We start from the raw sequence: 21,406 nt of genomic DNA on the forward strand, positions 1-21,406 counted from the left end.
GGCCCAGCCGCTCCGCGGCATGTGGGATCTTCCCGGACCGGGGCACGAACCCGTGTCCCCTGCATCGGCAGGTGGACTCTCAACCACTGTGCCACCAGGGAAGCCCAGTTTCTTACTTTTTATAGATTGACCCTAAGCCTCACCAAAAGAGAAGAAAACAAGGCCCAAACCAGCAGACCTGACCAAATCAGGATGTCTTCCATATTAGATGTGATCTCCCTTTCCTTTCAGCACTTACATTGTAATGCTTAGAATGCTGTCTTCTATTTCTTCTCCATTCTGAACCCCAAGTCCCCACTGACTTTAATGTTAACTCGAGGCCACAGTCCTTGCCTCACCTTGAACCCCTCCAACACCTGCAGAGTGTCTTACTAATAGTAGATGACTAAGGAATGGCTCTTGAATTAAACGAAATTGAAATCATCTTTCTACACACACACACACACACACACACACACACACACACACACACGATCTTGAGTTCTCAAGAAAGCACAAGTCTGTGGAAATGGGAAATAACTGTTTCCAGTGCAGTAAAGAGGTGTTTTAGGATGGCAATTCCTCAGCCATCACAAGCTGAAGAAAAAACCCAAGTTCCCAACACAACCTCCTTCCACAGGATCAGCACAGAAACTAGCCCCATCTCATGTCAGGCGGTGACTGTGGAATGGATAACCAAGTAGCAGAGGGCTCTGCAGTATTAGTAGCAATGGCCAAACAGAGAAACTGTGGGAAGGACCGGCAAAGCCTAAAACAGAGAAACTGGTCATTCTTTGGGTCTTTCAGTGACACCATGTCTTACTCATTCACCACTCTAGAGAATTTCTTCTAAAATAGCCCGGTGCTGATACATGAAGAATATTTGATGGTCCAACCTAAACAAAACTGGGAATACACATAAATAGTGTGTAGAATGACCACGGCCCTCCAGTTTAGTAACCTCCCAAAACACCTTTAGCCTCTCCATTTCGCCTTTCATGTTCAACTGATCTTGTAGTAATAAAAACATTCAAGAAAGAGTTTTATTATAGTCCTTTATACTTCATACTGAATTTAAACCTGGGAATAAGGGCTCTGTCCCATGGTAAAAAGATTGGTTGGTCCGTGGGTTGGTAGACTGGTTGACGAAGGGCACAAGGTCCATCCTAATGTCCCTGAAATCATTCTCAGAAAAGCCGTCTCTAGATAGGAAGGCAGAAACCCCATCAAGTCCACTTGTGTAAAGGTACTGGTAACTTCTGCATGGAAGAGAAAAGAATGGGCAGAATTTGGATGAAGAAATTAGTAACTTAAAGATCAGCCATATAATTTGCTGTTACAGCAATAGCTGAGTTGCATGTGATTCTAGTCCAGTTCAATGAGTTTATCCTCTTTAAAAAAAAAAAGAAATATCCTCAGAGTAGTATAAATTACAGCACCAATTCCAGACCACTGCTCTGAGGTGGGCGAGGCAACAGGAGAGTGTATAATGAAAATGACTTCCATCAGCCTGATTTAAACACTTTTATAGGGACAAAGCGATCCCGGGCTTGGCTGCCGGCAATAGACACCGCATAGGTTATGTCTTCCCTTCTGAGACACCTCCCACTTTCCTTTCCCTGTCAAGGTGGCCCTTATTTTCACTCCAGCTGTAATTTACCCGTGAGAAGTTTAAGACAGTGAACATAGAATGTAACTTGGCCCAAACCCCTCACTTACCTTCTCTGCCATCCTCCAGCCAACCTGTCCCTCACAACTCTGCTGTCCACAAGCCCTGATCACTCAGAGATTTGATACAGAATGAAGCATGAGTATCATAAAGAATAACTTCTACATCATTCACTAAAACACTTTTATAGAAAAGGCGATAATAGAAGATACAATAAACCAAATACACCCTTTCCAGACAGAAAGAAAAACTTAAAAAAAAAAAAACACTTTGTCCATCTTTCTCCTTATGTAAGAACTTCTGTGAATTACAAATACAATTAATAAAACTGCACACATGCCCCCTCAAGATTTGTCCTAGCAGTTGCAAAATGGTTCTCTGAAAATTCTGGAGGCAGATGACCTACTGGATTACAAAGTCCCTTTCACTGTTCATACTTTGTAGCTCAGCAGGCCTGACCACTGATAAAAGCAGAGGTTTGATACAAATCAATAAACTGGAGATCTAAGAACATACATCACTTTTCCTAAACTTACAAGGAAATGAATAGTATCAAAGAATAAGGCACAGTAGAAAAATGAGGTCTCTTTATGCAATAAACTATTAAGAAGAAAAATAAATATCCAGTTATTGCATTTTATTTTTAACTCCTTAATTTTCACATATTCAAAGTCATCAAATATGAAATAACCCAAACATCTTTCTCTCAAGATACTGCACCAAATAATTCAACTGCAAAACATCTGAGGTTGAGTTCAGTCACATCATTTGCATGTATTCTATTTTGTGAAGAGCAGATCTGATGGAGTCGTGTTTCTAACGACCAAAATAGTATGTTTTCTTGAAGCAATGTAGTAATTGGAGATTCTCCTTAACTGATATTTTCAAAAGCACCTCTTTAAAATGGGAGGTTGACATATATGGTAAGTATTATATGCTAAAAGATCACTATCTTCTCTTATAAAAGTATGATCAGGTTAAAAGATGGCACATAGTCCATTTCAAACCACATTAATTACTTTTCGATTGTTCACTTATACACAGCAGTTGTAATGGATTTTTCCTTAATCTAGAAGTCTTATGACTAGTAGTCATTTGCACAAATTACTGCACACTCTTCCATGAAGATTCACCCCATGGGAATGGCTTCCTCTTCTCTCACTCAGTGACACGTGTGCATTACAGGAGAAAAAAATGCAACAGGACAATTTTAGGCAAAAATTTGATTAAATAAATGGATTGGTATTAAGTATATTGTTTTCTCTTTTTTTCCATTATTCTACAACCTCACACTGATAGAGAAAGGATAAGGGATCATACAAGTCGAAGAATGAGAAACAAAGATAGAAGAGGCAGAAGTACAAAGTCTTCTGTATCACTCACTTTGCTGGTTACCTAGCACTGTTTTTATCTTTTTCATGGTTATTCATGAGAATTCACATCTGCCCAGAATCTGAATGCATAGCATTCCTGTCCTCTAACCTAGGTCAAAATATATAAAATACACAGCTTTCAATTATTCCTATAAAATATCCTTTAATCACTCACATCCCTTCTACTTAACCTTCTGAAGCTCCTGAAAGCTGAAAAGACAAGGGAAAGGAATTTTGCTGAGGATCCCAGTGAGTCACTTTGAGTCAGAGAAATGGGCCAGGCCACTTCTGCTGGTCTGCTAATAAGAGCTGCAGTCACTTCCAAATGAAGAATGGGAGACTTCTTGGCCACTGAACAAAGGGTGAAAGAGGGGAAGCAGCTTCATTCATAGGTAGAGGAACATACTGCCTCATCACCTAGAAGGTAGAGCTGTTTCCACCTGGAGTGTTTATAAGACTACTAATATAAATGTATAAAACTAATAGGGGCGAGATGTGTATAACAAATGTCACTATGGCACAAATGAAGCTAGAAAATGGCTGACCTAGATACCTTTTCTTTAATCATTTATTTATGAACATAATTTAAAAACTAACAACCCAGCTGAAGCATAAACATTAGCAATTACAGGATTTCATTCAGTTATTTGACATATGCCTATGCTAAAACATTCTCATTTTAGAAAGTTAAAATGAAAGAAAGGTATAAAGAAAAAATTACCAAAGGGGAAAATATCATGCAAACATATTAAGACAGTGATTATTGACATGCTAGTATATTTTCTTCAGATATTTTTCTAGGTATATTTATTTTTACATTGTTATGCCCAGATGTGTACATAATTGAGAGTCTATTATTTCATTTACTATTGTAGCATCTAAGTTATTAACAACTCTTAATAAATATGTTTGACTGAATTTAATCTTGAAATTAAGCAAAAGTAGGGAAACTCATCAGTAGAGTGACCCATTAGTGATTTAATACCCACAAAAAAAGAAAGTTCAAATATATATTTCCATCATACTGTTCTCATAAGAACTTTTTAAATTGTGGAATCCAGTGTAATTTAAAAGAGAGAGAGACAGAGACAGACAGGTCCCTAACCATGTTTAACAGCACTTTCAAAAAATAATCCATTTCAGAAACCTTCAGAGCTAAAAACTGTGCCAGTGACAATAATGTTAGCATGGATTCCATTCACATCTCAAATATTTATCTAAGATATATTTCAAGCATTAGCTAGTACCTATCTTGCTTCTTTAAAAATCTAATGGGGTCAAGAAAGAATTTTTGTATAACTAACTGGAAGCTCCTAATAGCTCTTCACAGTTAGGACTTACTACCAAATAAACAACATTTGCTTGCTTAATGTAACTGAGTACAGAGCCAAGGAGATTTAACCCTGACAGTTAAGCCATTTATGTTGAGCGATAATGTAAATTAGAAGAAACTGCTTGTCCAAAATGAAGAACTATTATGTCACCCTGCATGTTTATCCACAACACAATAGTTTGAGCAAGGTTAAAGGAAGCACTGACACTTGTATGAAAGGATGTTCTCAAACTGTATACCTTTATTTGAAATATATGCATGTAATAACTAGATACAAATATAAAGCAATACACCAATTCAAAAATATTTCATAGCCAGTCTCTCGGTTTCTTGGCAGTAGCTGTCTCTTCGGCCTTTTACTTAATTTCCAGGACTTGAATTTACCGCCATGTCCTCTGAAGAAGGGAAGCTCTCTGTGGGAGGGCTCAACCTCAACACTGATGAGCAGGCTCTGCAAGACCACTTGAGCAGCTTCGGACCTATTTCTGAGGTGGTTGTTGTCAAGGACCGGGACACTCAGCGATCCTGGGGTTTTGGCTTCACCAATCCAGAGCATGCCTCAGATGCCATGAGAGCCATGAATGGAGAGTCTCTGGACGGTCGTCAGATCCGTGTAGACCACACGGGCAAGTCGACCCGGGGAACAAGAGGGGGTGCCTTTGGGGCTTATGGGTGTGGTCGCAGCTACTCTAGAGGTGGTGGGGACCAGGGCTATGGAAGTGGCAGGTATGATAGCCGACCTGGAGGATATGGATATGGATATGGAAGGTCCAGAGACTATAGCGGCAGAAGCCAGGGTGGTTATGACCGCTACTCAGGAGGAAATTACAGGGATATGACAACTGAGATGAGTCATGCACACCTAATGTAGATACACACGGAACAAAACTTCGGATCCAGGACCATCCCTCCAAATAGCTGTCTTTATAAAGATTTTTGGAGCTGCACTGAAACATCTGTTTTAGTTACATCAACTTCTTTTTTTGAGTAGAGCTCCCAAGGTAGCTTGTTAAAGACCTTTCAGAAAGTTCCATGTGTGTTTTTTAAATTTTTCTCCCATTTAAAGACAAATTCTGAGACATTTGTGGAGTCTGGATATTTTTTCCTTTTTTTACCAGTTTTTTAGTTCAGGCTCTCAGGAATGTTGGTTCTGGCAAAAAATGTTTGGCCAGACTGATTTTTTTAAATAATGTGCATCTAGGAACATTTTAAACACCGGTACACAATGTTTACTTATGATTAGGAAGCAATTTCTGACTGTAACTATAAGAAATGAAGAACATGATTACTTAGAGGTGTTTTTTATCCAGATCTCTGCCTTGATTATATAGAAGTTTCTTAAAAATATTTGTGTGTCATTTTTTTTTTAATATTGGAAGAAAAAAATATTCTGTTGTGTTTCATGTAGCGTTTAGGATGTCTTTCACCGAGTTGGTTAAAAAGATGAAAATAAAACAAACAAAAAAATATTTCATACCGTCAAATTTCAATAACAATGACCTTTGTTTTCAAGCTTAAGTTTAATAGTTTGTGCATTTTTCAAAACAAAAAAATAGGTCTTTCTTTTTGCTTTTCCTAAAAGAGAAAAAAAAATACTACACCCTATTTGTTTATCAGTTTTCACATGCACTTGCCATAAATTCACTAATGCTAAGTATAAGTATCTGTTTGGATTATTCCCAAAAACTGCATAATCTTAAAATTTTCCATAATGCACACATATGTTGATGCTCAAATTATTTCATTTTAGGAATGGAACCACACCATTTAACCCCTGGGAAAAATGTTAAAATCTCACCCACACATTTGAATCAGAAGTCTGACCCATGAAGAAAGATGTCTACTAAGAATTCCTCTTCCCAAATAGTCCTTCCTAATGAGCCAGAGAAGTTGCTAAATCTGGAAACCAGTGTAGCTATATCTCCAGAATTTTTGTAAAGATGCCTTCTAAGTTGACTTATATAATACCTGGCTATTTGCCTTGAAAAAGCTAATTCTGTTTATTACAATGCTTCTCTGGGCTTTCTGTCTCTCTTCTTTGTATACTACCATTAGCAAAAGGCAGAAGGTAACCCTGTGAATGAGAATGTGAGAACATACCAGCCAAATTAATACTTGAACTATCAAAGGCAAGAGACACAGAAGAGGGTGAATACAGTAAGGAGGTGCTCACTGCCAGCACCAAGATGAGTTTAGGAGATGAATGGAGATGGAATTAAATAACATTGATTTACATAGTGAGAAAGTCATTCCCTTTTTGGTTCAGTTCTGATTGCAACATAGAGAACATCTAAGTTTGGTGCTAGTTTTTAACACCACTCTAACAGTAAGCTGTGGTAGATTAAAGATAACCACAAATTCTTTGCCATTCTATCCCTGTATCTGTACTAGCGTTAGTGACTTCTTAACCAATAGAATGTGACTAAGATATTATGAGACTTCAGAGGCTAGGCCATAAGAAGCCCAGTAGGGTCCACCAAGACCTCTTTGAACAATTACTCTTAGATCCCAGCTGCTATATGTGAGAAGGACAAGCCACATGAAGAAGCGATGTGTAGGCCCTACAGTACAATCCTAAGGGAAGTCGCAGCAAACCGCCAGCATCTATTGCCCAACCAGAGAGAGTCATCACAATGCAGTGGTTAAGAATCCACCTGCCAATGCAGGGGACACAGGTTCAATCCCTGGTCCAGGAAGATCCCACATGCCGCGGAGCAACAAAGCCCGTGTGCCACAACTATTGAGCCTGCACTCTAGAGCCCACGAGCCACAACTACTGAGCCTGCATGCCACAACTGAAGTCTGTGCACCCAGAGGCCGTGCTCCACAACAAGAGAAGCCACCATAATGAGAAGCCTGTGAGCCGCGACGAAGAGTAGCCCCTGCTCGCCACAGCTAGAGAAAACCCACGTGCAGCAACGAAGACCCAACGCAGCCATAGATAAATAAATAAATAAGAAAGCCATCATGACATCCAGCCCAGCTGAGCCTTCAGATGACTCCTGCTCCAGCTGCTAACTGCAACCACATGAGAGACCCCAACTGAGAACAACCAGATGACCCAAGTCAATCCACAAAAATGTGAGAAATAGTCGTAAAATGTCATTTTAAGCCCCAAATTTGGGTGGTTTGTTTTGCAGCAACTGATAACCAGAACACTTCCTGCTCTCCCTTTGCAAGATAAAGAGAATAGGCTCAGGTTCAGCAAGTACAGAGGCCAATAGTAGAAAGTACAAAAAGACTGTTTTCTTTTCATCTTATTTATGTTTGTGGCAATTGATAGTGAGGTTTTTATTGACGGTAATGATTAGAAAGAGAAATGTCATATGAATATATTTAGGGTGACAAATGTTTAAAATATCAAGGAAATTATCATTTGAGTTTGAAAGCTTATAACAAAAAATGTGATTGTGAATGGCTGACATTTGGAAAACACTGCACAAAGAGAAGAATGTTAACATGGAGAGGTTCTAAAAGGACAGACTGGGATCAGGAAACAGAAATCTGTTATTTTGCTTAGGAGAGGTAAAACGGCATTGGAAAATCAAGAAGTAGGTTCAGTCCATACTTGACATGTTCTCATGTTCTCTGTTCAGATGTCACCATATATTCCTGAGTTTCCATTGTAGGATCTGATAGCAACCCTGACCTCTCCCACAGGGGTTGTGTGGAGGCTCTGTAGCATTGCTGTCCTGATACTGTTCACTCCATATACTCTTTTTTTTTTTTTTTTTTTTTTTTATGTGGTACGTGGGCCTCTCACTGCTGTGGCCTCTCCCGTTGTGGAGCACAGACTCCGGACGCGCAGGCTCAGTGGCCATGGCTCACGGGCCCAGCCGCTTTGCGGCATGTGGGATCTTCCTGGACCGGGGCACGAGCCCATGTCCCCTGCATCGGCAGGCAGACTCTCAACCACTGCACCACCAGGGAAGCCCTCCATATGCTCTTTAGAGGTTAAAAGAAATCACCAAGAGCCCACTGAAGTTTGACAAGTTATTTGCTGACATGCTGTGCACAGGAAGTTCACACATGTTGTAAAGCAGCAAATAAGCATTCATAAAGATGAGAGAGAAAGCAAAGACAAACCAAAAGCCATTAACAGGCAGACAGCACAGTTTGAATACAATGACAGGTACCCTTCAAATTAAGATTGAATTTGATTCAGAATGTGTTTGGAATACAGAAGAAAAAAAGATAAATGTGCTATGAAATAAGTGACTTTAAATGTGATACTCAGGGGCATTTGAAAGTGAGTAGAAAAATCAGGCCACTGGTCAGAAGAGAGATCAAAATGAGAAGAGGCTAATGACAAAGGTAAGGGAAGTGTTTGGTAGGAGGTTCTGCAGGCACAGAGGAGGTCTCAGTGAGTGAGTGAGCGAGTAAATAGGTGAGTAAATGGAAGCAATTGTAATTTAAGTACAACCAGTAGACCATTAACATTTGTGATGGATGTCCTCGGGCTTCTGTAATTACAAAAACAGCATATGATTTCCTCTATAAAATACACACATGAGAAGATATGGGTATAGACTTTCTCCTTGACTGTGAATGGTTCCAACAAACCAGCCTTGCATTCTCAAAGTCACATTTATGATTTGACAGAATTATAAAGCACTGCATTGCAGAGCTTAAGGTCCATTCCCAAATACTGGAAACTAAAAATGTTAAATTTGGGAAAGCTTAAGAGTCTACTTGTAGAAATTAGAACATTCCCTAACACCATACACAAAAATAAACTCAAAATGGATTTAAGACCTAAATGTAAGGCCAGACACTATCAAACTCTGAGAGGGAAACATAGGCAGAACACTCTATGACATAAATCACAGCAAGATCCTTTTTGACCCACCTCCTAGAGAAATGGAAATAAAAACAAAAAGAAACAAATGGGACCTAATGAAACTTAAAAGCCTTTGCACAGCAAAGGAAACCATAAACAAGATGAAAAGATAACCCTCAGAATGGGAGAAAATATTTGCAAATGGAGCAACCGACAAAGGATTAATCTCCAAAATTTATAAGCAGCTCATGCATCTCAATATCAAAAAAACAAACAACCCAATCCAAAAATGGGCAGAAGACCTAAATAGACATTTCTCCAAAGAAGATATACAGATTGCCACCACACACATGAAAGAATGCTCAACATCATTAATCATTAGAGAAATTCAAATCAAAACTACAATGAGATATCATCTCACACCGGTCAGAATGGCCATCATCAAAAAATCTACAAACAATAAATGCTGGAGAGGGTGTGGAGAAAAGGGAACCCTCTTGCACTGTTGGTGGGAATGTAAATTGATACAGCCACTATGGAGAACAGTATGGAGGTTCCTTAAAAAACTAAAAATAGAACTACCATACAACCCAGCAATCCCACTACTGGGCATATACCCTAAGAAAACCATAATTCAAAAAGAGTCATGTACCAAAATGTTCATTGCAGCTCTATTTACAATAGCCAGGACATGGAAGCAGTCTAAGTGTCCATCAACAGATGAATGGATAAAGAAGATGTGGCACATATATACAATGGAATATTACTCAGCCATAAAAAGAAACGAAATTGAGTTATTTGTAGTGAGGTGGATGGACCTAGAGTCTGTCATACAGAGTGAAGTAAGTCAGAAAGAGAAAAACAAATACCATATGCTAACACATATATATGGAATCTAAGAATAAAAAAAAAAGTTCATGAAGAACCTAGGGGCAAGATGGGAATAAAGACACAGACCTACTAAAGAATGGACTTGAGAATATGGGGAGGGGGAAGGGTAAGCTGTGACAAAGTGAGAGAGTGGCATGGACATATATACACTACCAGACGTAAAACAGATAGCTAGTGGGAAGCAGCCGCATAGCACAGGGAGATCAGCTTGGTGCTTTGTGACCACCTAGAGGGGTGGGATAGGGAGGGTGGGAGGGAGGGAGATGCAAGAGGGAAGAGATATGGGAACATATGTATATGTATAACTGATTCACTTTGTTATAAAGCAGAAACTAACACACCATTATAAAGCAATTATACTCCAATAAAGATGTTAAAAGAAAAAAAAAGTCTACTTGTATTCACTTGGGAAGAAATTTCTTCCCAGAAGCTGAGCATTGATGACTGATTAAGCAATCCACTGGCTAGAACTGAGCTACCCCACCCAAAATTCAAGCTAACTGGTTTTTTTTTAGTCAACTGATTTTTCAGACTTCCTCAACACAGTTTTAGTGTATAAATAAATCCTCCACATCTCTGAAGAATATATTTTATATTTTTTACTTTATCACCCAAATAAAAACCAACATTTTTCTAAATACTTAAATGTTTTCAGTGTGGGAAACTGTATGTGCTGTTGATAGTTTCCTAGCCAGTACATTCATAAATTGGAGATTATTAATAATTATATCACTATTCACAAAAGTCCATCAGGAAAAGTCAAGAGGAATTCTTAATCCTTTGATTGATAAGCCACTTTTCCCATCTTAAAAACAGCCATTTTTTCCCTGGTGGTGCAGTGGTTGAGAGTCCGCCTGCTGATGCAGGGGACACGGGTTCGTGCCCCGGTCTGGGAAGATCCCACATGCCGCAGAGCGGCTGGGCCCGTGAGCCATGGCCGCTGAGCCTGCGCGTCCGGAGCCTGTGCTCCGCAATGGGAGAGGCCACAACAGTGAGAGGCCCGCGTACAGCAAAAAAAAAAAAAAAAAAAAAAAAAAAACACCCAATTTTTGTTGCATCTCAGGATGGTCTACTCCCCTAATTTATTCAACAAATTGATAGGAAAACCAGAGCTAGAAATCGATATTCCCTTCACTTTATTCTATGTTCAATTCTAGACCATCCCCAATTGTTATGGAAACCCTAATTGTTTAATCCTTCACTATTCAGAATTTTCAGTCAACCACTTAAGTCCTCAGAATATAATGCTTACTTTTCTACTGAAGACCCGCAAAATGAGAAAGATATTTGAGCTGCCACCTGCCCCATGCGGACAGGCAGGTTCAGCCTAATGCTTGAGACCTTGACTGTGGAGTCAGCCTCAGCTCTTTGGACCTTCAGGAAACAGCTTGAGCCCTCTGTGCTTCTGTTTCCTTGTCTGTAAAGTGTTGACAATCACAGTATTGCTCATGGGGTTGTTGTGAAGCTTAAATAGAGTGATATGTGTAAAATACTCTATACAATGCGTGGCAGAGTAAGCACTATATGAATCTTCGCCACTACTATTATTGTTGTTATTAGAATTTACCACAATTAAAATTAGCTCAAATCTAAAGGTGAATCTATCAGAGCTTCCTCCATGGTTAATACCAATGGAAGAGTCACTTGAAAAGCCGTTTGTGTATTGTGATATAACTGCTTTCAATTCCCCAGCAATTAAGAATTCATCCATCAACCTGCACTTGATATCTCTATCAGTACCCAGAACTCTGTACATAGGGGGCTTTCTTAAATCACACAGCCCAAATGCAAGGGGGAAAAAATACAGGAACACAAAATACAGAGATAATAACACAAGATTGCATAGGCGCTGGATTATAAGAACCAACCACAAGATTTGTAGAAATTCTGAGAAAAATCAGTGTGGGCCAGAGAAGTCAGCTGACATTTTGGAAAAGATATACAATTTCTGTTGGACCTTAAGCTCAAAGAAGTGCATTTCATGTGGAGAGACAGTGTGATCAAAGGTAGAGAGGCAGGAACAAGAGTGGAGATGCATAGAAATTAAGCAACAAAGCAGAGAGATCTTTGAGGGTAAGTACAGATGCGTTTCTCCAAACATAAGCTAAAAAACTGCTTGTTTATTTATTAAAATTGTATTTATATTTTCAACTTTTATCAGTTTAATTAAATTACATTGCCTTTATCAGAAGCTTACATCTGTCAGAATTAAATATGAGTACATTTCTGCATGCCAATATTTATAATCAAGGCATACACTCTTACCACAGCTAAAAACTTTTCAGCCCCAAACTTTGAAAAGGACTCCAATTAATACAGGTGCCTCTTATTTTTCTATCGCATAAGTTTTGTGACATTATAAGTAACACTCAGCAAATGATACATGCCTTACATAATCTGAGTGGCTTACTACTATATTCTGAATATTTGTATCCCCGCAAAATTCGTATGTTGAAAGCTAACACCCAATGTGATGGTATTTGTAGGTGGGGCCTTTAGGAGTCCATTAGGTTATGAACGCAAAGTCCTCATAAATTATTGCCCTTATAAAAGAATCCCCAAAAAGCTCGCTTGCCCCTTTCACCTTGTTGTGAGGTTATAGCAAGAAGATGACCATCTATGAATCAGGAAGTAGGCTCTCACCACACATCAAATCTGTCAGTGCCTTGATCTTGGACTTCCCAGTCACCAAAACTGTGAGAAGTAAATTTCTGTTGTTTATAAGCCACCTGTCTATGGTGTTCTGTTATAGCAGCCCAAATGGATTAAAATACTTGCTATCATTCAATATAAACCAACTTTTCAGAGAAATATAATCACTAGATACTAAAGGCATAAATATACCTTCAATTTCATCTCTATATCCTTTTTCATTGAGCTGGGAAATTAAACTGCTCATAAATCAAAATACAAAGGGCTTATGTACTTTGGTTTCCAATGAACATCAAACTGGTTTGCAAATAATGCTGGATATTTGTCCACTTTTGGAAAACAGCTGCAACATATTTACAGAAAATATGCCAACTCATTCCATTCTTAGTTTATATATATATATATATTTCCCTTCTAGAGGGCAAAAAACCATAACAAGTGTATCTTTTTACACTATACACTGTCCATAATAACTACAATAATTTGGGTATACGTTAAACTATGTGAGCAAACTTAGGTACTTCTACATATTTTATTATACACTGCTCTATTTTGCAAACATTTCATCAACTTCACTTAGTAGAAATATTACAATAAAATGAAGCAACCATTTGGTTACTAATAAAGAAAAGATGAGGATACCATTTCAGGAGCTAGAAAAATAGTAACAATTTCCAATTCCAAGAAAAGAAATCTGTCTTCCTCAAGCGCTCTGTGCTCTGCCTGTCACTGATGTAGCATCTCATACTATAGTATGGTATCCAGTTTTCTCATGTTTCACAAGCCACTCAACGTCAAAAGCACTAGAGAGAAAGATGATACAAGTGAGCATCCCAGGGAGCATTCTGAGACAGTCTATGGAACAGCTGTCCCTATGACACTACCCTGTAGAAATAGCTATACTCTTCTGGGCAGCATTGTGCTTAATATATTACGTTCAAAAGTTTAATTTGAGAGACCACTGATAAATTTTAAGTTACAGAACCAAAAAGACAAAAGGATAAACAAGGACCCCGTTGTTATTAACTTTGTGTCGAGGCATGTCATATATTATCTCAATCAATCATCACAATGACCTTATGACATAGGCATTATTATTATTCTTATTCTCATTTTACACATGAGGAAATCAAAACATAGAGAAGTTAAGAGGCTTGCCTAAGATCACAAAACTAGGAAATGGTGTAGCCAAGATTCAAACTCAAGCACTCTGACTTAAGATGTTGTGATTTTTCGTCCACTGCCTTAACATCATGAAAATTTATTTCTCATCACACTACAAGTCCAACACAGGTCATGTGGCAAGGGTGGGAGATGGTTCAGCTCTTCATAACCACTCAGAAAATTAGGCATACAGAAGGCATACAGAAGAAAGATACATATTTCCTCACTCAGCAAGACAAGAAAAACGAATGTAACAAATCTCACACCAGCTCTTAAAACTTCTTCCAGGAAAAAACATAAGTCATTTCCTCTCCTATTTCATTGGTCATCACAAGTCAGGTGGCTATGCCAAACTTCAAAGGAGGTGAGAAATGCAATCTTACTATGTGTCAGGAAGGCAGAGAGCCAAAATATTTCAGAACAGAACTAATGACAGCCATAACGGAAGTCAATGAATGGGGTTTTCAAAGACAAAAGGAACATTAGAATTGGCAAGAAGGTGGAACTTCCAAGAACAACCTCAATATTTTTTAGTTATGTTGAAAGATCATCATGGCAAATGGTATATGGGATAAATGCCCTAAAGGAAAAAAAATTGTGCTTCAGTAGAAAACTTTGTATTGTCTAGAAAACACCCCTCTGAGTTATCTGATTTTGATTCTATGGATGTTATTTTACAACACTCTAAATTGTAGGTAACTGACTGCAATGCAAAATAATTTTTGTCTATAGACTTGCAAATTCTGTCTTGTCCAATAGAGGTTAAAATGACTTGTCCTGCCCAGAGAATCATCTATTTCTCTAAGGAGCCCTGGCTCCTTTCATTAGAGAATGGTATTAGAAACCAAGATATGTACAAGAAGTGTGCTTGTTGCTACTAGAATGTCATTGTTTCTAGGTACTCTCAGCTGTCAGAGCAAGGAGATATGTGTGTATACTAACCCATGTATATACACAAACCTATAAATATCTCTATATGTATCCATCATTATCCATACTAAGCTAAACATGAGTTCATACTGATATCTCCAACTCTAATCCATTACCACATGGATTATTCTAGCCTCCTCCCCTGGCTTATTTGTAAACTCTCACACCTACAGTGGGAAAACTGGCTCCCACCATCTACCACTCACTTATTTAATTGTTCATTTCCAGCTCACATGTATAGCTGCATTAGAATTGTTTACTCATATCCCCATGGAAAACTGAATAATATTTCATTGTATGGATATACCACAGTTTGTTTACCCATTCACGAATTGAAGGACATCTTGGTTGACTCCAGTTTTTGGTGATTGTTAATAAAGCTACCATACACATTCACATTTAAGTTTTTATGTGGTCATAAGTTTTCACATCAATTTGGTAAATGCCCAGGAGTGCAATTGCTGGATTGTATGGTAAGATTATTTTTAGCTTTGTAAGAAACTGCCAGACAGCCTCTCACCAACAATCAATGAGAGTTCCTATTGCTCCACATCCTTGCCAGCAATTAGTATTGTCAGGTTTTATTTTTTTTTTTTGGATTTTTGCCATTCTAAAAGATGTGCAGTGATATCACATTGTTGTTTTAATTTGAAATTCCCTTATGACATAATTTTGAGCCTCCTTCATATGTTTATTTGTTATCTGTACATCTTCTTTAGTGAGGTGTCTGTTTAGTGATAACTCTTTATCATAAATTATTTTCCTGGGCACTGGGTATCAGAATCCATCCTTGACTTTCCCTTCACTCTAATTTTTGGGCAGCACATGGTATGCAATTTGAATTGGCTTTCTCTAAAAGCCTTCCCTGTTAACTATTACTACTACATCCTGTCCTCTAAGCTGCTGCAGCTGGTGATGATAAGACTATGAGGACAATGACCATGATGATCATGTTAATACGCTTTGAGTGCTAACTAGTGCCAGATACTTGGAGCACATTGCATGGATTATTTCATTTACCCTTCACAACCCTAAAAGTTAGGTACTATCGGCATCCCTGTTTCATAAATTGGGAAACTGAGACTTTGAGAACATTAAGAAACTTGCCCGTGTTTATAGCTAGTAAGCAACCGAACCACTATTTGAATCCAGGGAGTCCAAAGCCTGTGATTTTAACCACTATGGAATATTCATGCTGCCTAGAAACTAAAGGTTAAAAAGCTAAAAACAATTTATATTCTTTCTCAGTTTTTAAAAATACTTCATATGAGACACCAAATCAGTCATTTTGGGAAACTATGAAAAAAATCATCATTACCTATGAAACAGGAATGGAACAACCACTCGTCTCCACAAACAACAGATGAGTAGTCAAAATAATGAAACTTAATGCTGGAAATGTACTGCTACTGAGTAAGATACAGAAGAGGTAAGATGTACAGAGAGGCACAGTCTTTGTCTCAAGGATGTAATGCTTAGGACAAAGGAAGATTCCAACGTCTCCAAGTCATAGAAATTACATGACCACAAGCAGCACAGAACTGTGCCTATCAGATTCCTCAACGGTAGCAACTAAATCTGCTGTATTGTTTGATGCTACTTTAGCCATTTCTTCCATTGTCCTCTGAAAAATCTTCTGCTAATTCTAGAAATCACTGCGGCTAAGATACCTCAGGAAGTGTCACTGGCAAAATTTTGAATGACCCCTCAATGCCTCCCAGCCTCCCCACCACCACGCCCCACCAGCCACATGAGCTGGAGCTTTAAGATGGAGGGGAAATCACTCCCTTATCAGAAAAAAATGGGGTGTCAGTGCCTCATGGAAGTGAATGCTGCTGGGCTAGAAATCATCATTGGGACACCTGAAATCCTCACATCTGTGAGAGGAGCACGTGCTGTTAAGATGCTCTACCTTCCTCTGCTTAAGTCTTATCACCACTCAACTGGGAACTCCATATCCTGCTGTCACCATGACTTTTTTTCTTTTTAACCTCCTTCTAAAAAGTAAAATGTTAAGTTTGGGAAAAAACTTCCCTTTATCACAGAGTTCCTGGAAAGAATGTCTTCTATTCCATCTCTTTCTTTCACACTTGACACTTAAAATCCCTCCTAAACTCATTCCCCATTTAAATATGGGCAGGAAGTAAGATTTGGACCTCTTGGCTTTCTATAAAATGGGACTGTGTAGTACAAATCCTGCTACTTTATTTTGCATGGTTGATGCTGCCATTACTTCTTCTAATGGATTATCTTTGAGATCAGCTTTAATCATGTGAATCATTATTGCTTCCAAACATAAAAAAAAGAAAGCAGATTATTTGAAGGTTAAACCCTTTCTGAGCTCCAAGTTTATTAATCACTTCAATCTCATTGGGAAGATGGGATTGTTCTTAACCTGAACTGCAAGCTAAGGAATGAGGCCAAAACAAGAATCCAGGATCTTTGGAACTGTAAATGGTATTTTGGCTCCTTGGGAAGAGTTCCGTGTCCTTAACAATGTTTTAAACAAATGCTCCCTTATCCCACTCTTAATTCCAACAACATGAGTCATGTTCCAGGTTACTTTAGGAGGAAACAAGTGTTGTTCAGCCACTGTGTTGCTCCCTTCCAGGCACTAGCTGGTCCACTGTTTACTTGCAAGGAACGGTGCCTCCTGGAGTTGGGCAGCCATCACCTTGTGCCGTGACCCCATCTATGCCAGTCATAGTGGGCTGAGAGCAAGAACTGTGTCCTTTCATCTCAGTATCCCCTGCACAGAGTAGGTACTCAATAAACATAGAGTTAACTGACTTAATATATCACCCTGAGACACACAGGGTTCTTATATGATAAATCTGTTTAACAGTATCTCTTTCATGTGCTGAGGACACGTTTCAACCTAAAAATATAATACAAAGTAAATAGGACCTATACATTTGCATGAAAATATAAATCAGATATTCACTTTTTTCTTTTTCTTTACATCCTACTTCACAGTGTCTGCAATTTACTCTCAAATGCTTCAACATTATGAATGTATCAATTAATAAGTTAAGCTGAAGGGTTTCAGTTACCTTAATCAGGGACTCACCCTCCTGGGATAGTTAGCGAACATTTCATCAGAAAGGCCATACTTAGCTACCACTTGTGTAGCACTATTTATTGTGTAAGGCACTCTTCAAGAGTATTAATATTATTCATGTAATCCTCACAACAACTTTATGATTTAAGTACTATAGTTATCCTCTTTTGCAAATGAAAAGACTGAGTCAGCAAGAATCTGTAACTTGCCGAAAGTCACACGGTTGATTGGTGGCAGAGGTGGGATTCACACTCAAGCAGCTCTGAGCCAGAGTCTGCATCTTGCTGCACAAAGTTTAGAGATTAAACTCTGATTAAACTCTACTCTACTGCAATAGCATGGTATATAATCATTGGGATGCATACATCTCAGAGTTTACACATCCACTGAGTTGGGCCTTCTACCAAAATTATTTACAGTCTGTCCTGTGACAGATAGTGATGGTCACCAAATTTTCTTTCTGTGCTCCTATATTTATTTTCCAGTCTTTTTATTCTAGTTAGTACAGACATCTTTATTAAACATTTTTGGTCAAAATTTTTCTTCCATTTGATATTATACAGGAATTTGAAGTCTCATATTATTTAACAACTATCTGATAATGTGGTATACAGTTCCTTTTATCAGGACCTCATCCTCCATATTGTTTAACAATCCTCTGTTGAGTGCATTTATTCAAATGATAAATATTTATTGAACAACTATTATGTAACAACCACTGGGTTCTGTGAAACAGAACAGATAAGAAATTCTTTGAAGAGCTTACATTCTAGTGTGGGGGAACAGAAAATAAACATAAAATATAAATAGTGTGATATAAAAGAAAGAAAGAAAGAAAGAAAGGTCATACTATCAGTGGCTACTACAAATGCTCCAAATCTCTTTATCTCTGATCATAACCAGAGGCTTTACTAATTAGCATAATGAATGTTAGAAATGAGTTTACTAATTAGCATAATGAATGTTAGAAATGAATTTTCATACTTTTAAATGGCTTGTTAGGGGGAAAGGGCAAGTTAGGGATATGGGATTAAGAGATACAAACTACTATGTATAAAATAGATAAGCAACAAGGATATACAGTATAGCATGGGGAATTATAGCCACTAAAATTCAATAACTTTTAATGGAGTATAATCTGAATCACTATGCTGTAAGCCTGAAACTCATATAGTATTGTAAATCAACTATACTTCACTTTAAAAAAAAAGAAAAAAATACGGCTTATTATTTGGTACAATGGATGTTAAAAATGGACTGTTGTTGGCAAAATTATTGATACTCAAGATACATGAATTGGTTAGAAAATATTACAAGACATTTCCCACCCTAGCATGAAAAGGGCATAGGAACCTAGGAGACCCTTCACCGCCACCCTCCAAGATGGCATTGAAGGCTATGCTAAACAATCCTGAGTCCAGCCATAGGTTTGTAGGATTCTGGGAAAGAGCTAACTGAATCCTGTCCCAAGAATATTGTCTTATCTTGAGGGAATCTGCCATGCCATATGTGGACAAAGCATTTCTTCCCTGGCCACTTGCAGCTTCAGTAAGTTTACAGAACAAGTTGTCTCATTAATGTTCATCTTAAAATATCTGAAACATGTCTGTGTGTGTGATGGAATTTGGTCAAGTCTTAATGTCATTGTAACCTGGTAGGGGAGTGTAGTAAAGAAGCTAACCGTTGCCCACCCTAACTACTGGTAGCTGTTATCTATCACTAACAGTCCCATATAACACATTGGCTTAGGTCAGTTTGCAACACCCCTATAAACTGGTTGCTTTTATTTTATTTTATTTTATTTTATTTTATTTTATTTGCGCTTATGCTAAGAAAGCTTTCACTATGAAGCAGGCTTTTCTACAGCTGAACATATTATTGACAGAGAACAGAATTAGCAACTTCATTAAGGTATGGGACTCTTAACTTGGCAAAGTGGCACTTGGGAGTACCACATATGATTAACACATACATGAAAACCTTCCAAGTCTTTTCACATAGGCATTTTTTGCCTGGTAACTAAAAGCCACCTCTGCCTTCAGAAGGAAGGAGTGGGGAACACCCATGAAGTCACAACACAGGGAAAGCTATTTACTTCCTATCCTTTATGCTAAATGCAGTTTCCGCTTTGCTCCCGTAATTTTACCTCTTTGTATTTCAGCTTACATTGTTGAATTACAATTACACTGTTGAAGTCAATGGACCTTTCCCAAACGAAAATCTAAAGGTCTGGCCAAAAAAGAGAAAGATTTTAACATTCCTTGCCTAGTCAGAAAACCGAGTTAATGGTTCACAGTCAGCACCCGCTTCCTCAACCATGACTTTGTGTGATAGCTAAGGCAGTGAATAGCTTCAATATTCCCTGTAGCAGTGTCCAAGGCACCCAATTCAAACCGATTTTTAATGAGACCTAAAGGGTCTGGTATCAGGAAATAACCCTGGACATGTTACGATGTATGAAGTTGTAGCACCTCTCTCCATTTTCTTCAAAAGCATGACTCCAGAGATTGCTATGCATGCAAGGAATGCATTCCACAGGGGCTTGGAATGCTTCTCTGTGTGTTCTGGCAGGGACTAAGGGGCAGCAGATACTGGAGCCTGGGACAAGAAGCACAGGCTATGTTACAGGTCACTGAGCAAATGGCCAATGTTTTACTGAACACCATTTTTGATCTGTTGTTCCAACCAACATTATATTCTAAAAGTGCTCAGGTATGAGACTCAGGTTATATGCATTTCACACAAATTAAATAAGATGCTAGAGAAAGAAGAGAAGGAAAAGAGAGGAATGATTAACAATATTGGGAACTCCCGAATTCTACCTACCTAATGCTCATGATACCAGCAAGCAATGGATGATCTTCAAAAGGCAAAATATACTGTGCCACGCAGATCTAATTTGTATTAAATCTTTATCATCTCTGAAGGAAACATGATTTTTTTCTATTCCTGAAGAAAATCTGATTTTTGCACATTCTCTCAAAGATTTCTCTTTTCCAAATTACTAAACTGTTATTAAAGATGAGTAAATCGATATCACAAATACGTGCTCCCACTTGGGGCTTTTAAATAAAGTGCATTGTACCCAGAATATCAACTTTCTGGATTAGGATTCATTTTACAATGTGCGCAAGCTTACTTTGTTTTAAATGAACGCCATGTCCATTAATTTTACATCAAAGTGTAAAGCTTTCATTTCTGAATAGTCTTTATTGATTCCAGCTTCCCTCTTACAACTTTTCAGAGCAAAAACAAAGACACAAAGTTATTGAACTTTGAAGTAAGTACCAAATGTAACATTGAACACAAAGTTATTTACTTCTCTAGTAATATACTGCAGGATATTTGAGTTGGGCAGAAGAGAATTAAGAAATTAACTCTTAATTAACCTGGAGTTCAAGTTGAAGAGACTTCAAGGGGGGTTTTCCAAGTTGCTGGGAGAAAAGAAATGTGGTTCAGTATCTGAGGCCTACCGGAACAAAGAGATGAAGACTCTGTTTCCAAGTAATTGCCATCAAGTGGAGAAGAGACAGACATGCAGTGAGAAACAAAATGAAATAAGTTATGCGGTAAG

General features: G+C 38.2%; 2 protein-coding genes across 2 annotated transcripts in view; one reads left to right on the forward strand and one right to left on the reverse strand.

The window, feature by feature from the left end:
* Positions 1 to 21,406, reverse strand: part of PLCL1 (phospholipase C like 1 (inactive)) — a 375,533-nt gene that overhangs the window by 239,254 nt on the left and 114,873 nt on the right. The window lies entirely within an intron of this gene.
* Positions 4,700 to 5,545, forward strand: LOC116756954 (RNA-binding protein 3-like). Its single transcript, XM_032638152.1, has one exon. It carries the CDS (start codon positions 4,743 to 4,745, stop codon positions 5,223 to 5,225), a length of 483 nt encoding a protein of 160 aa, XP_032494043.1. The 5' UTR covers positions 4,700 to 4,742; the 3' UTR covers positions 5,226 to 5,545.

Source organism: Phocoena sinus, chromosome 7 (assembly GCF_008692025.1).
Source record: "Phocoena sinus isolate mPhoSin1 chromosome 7, mPhoSin1.pri, whole genome shotgun sequence".
NCBI lineage: Eukaryota > Metazoa > Chordata > Mammalia > Artiodactyla > Phocoenidae > Phocoena > Phocoena sinus.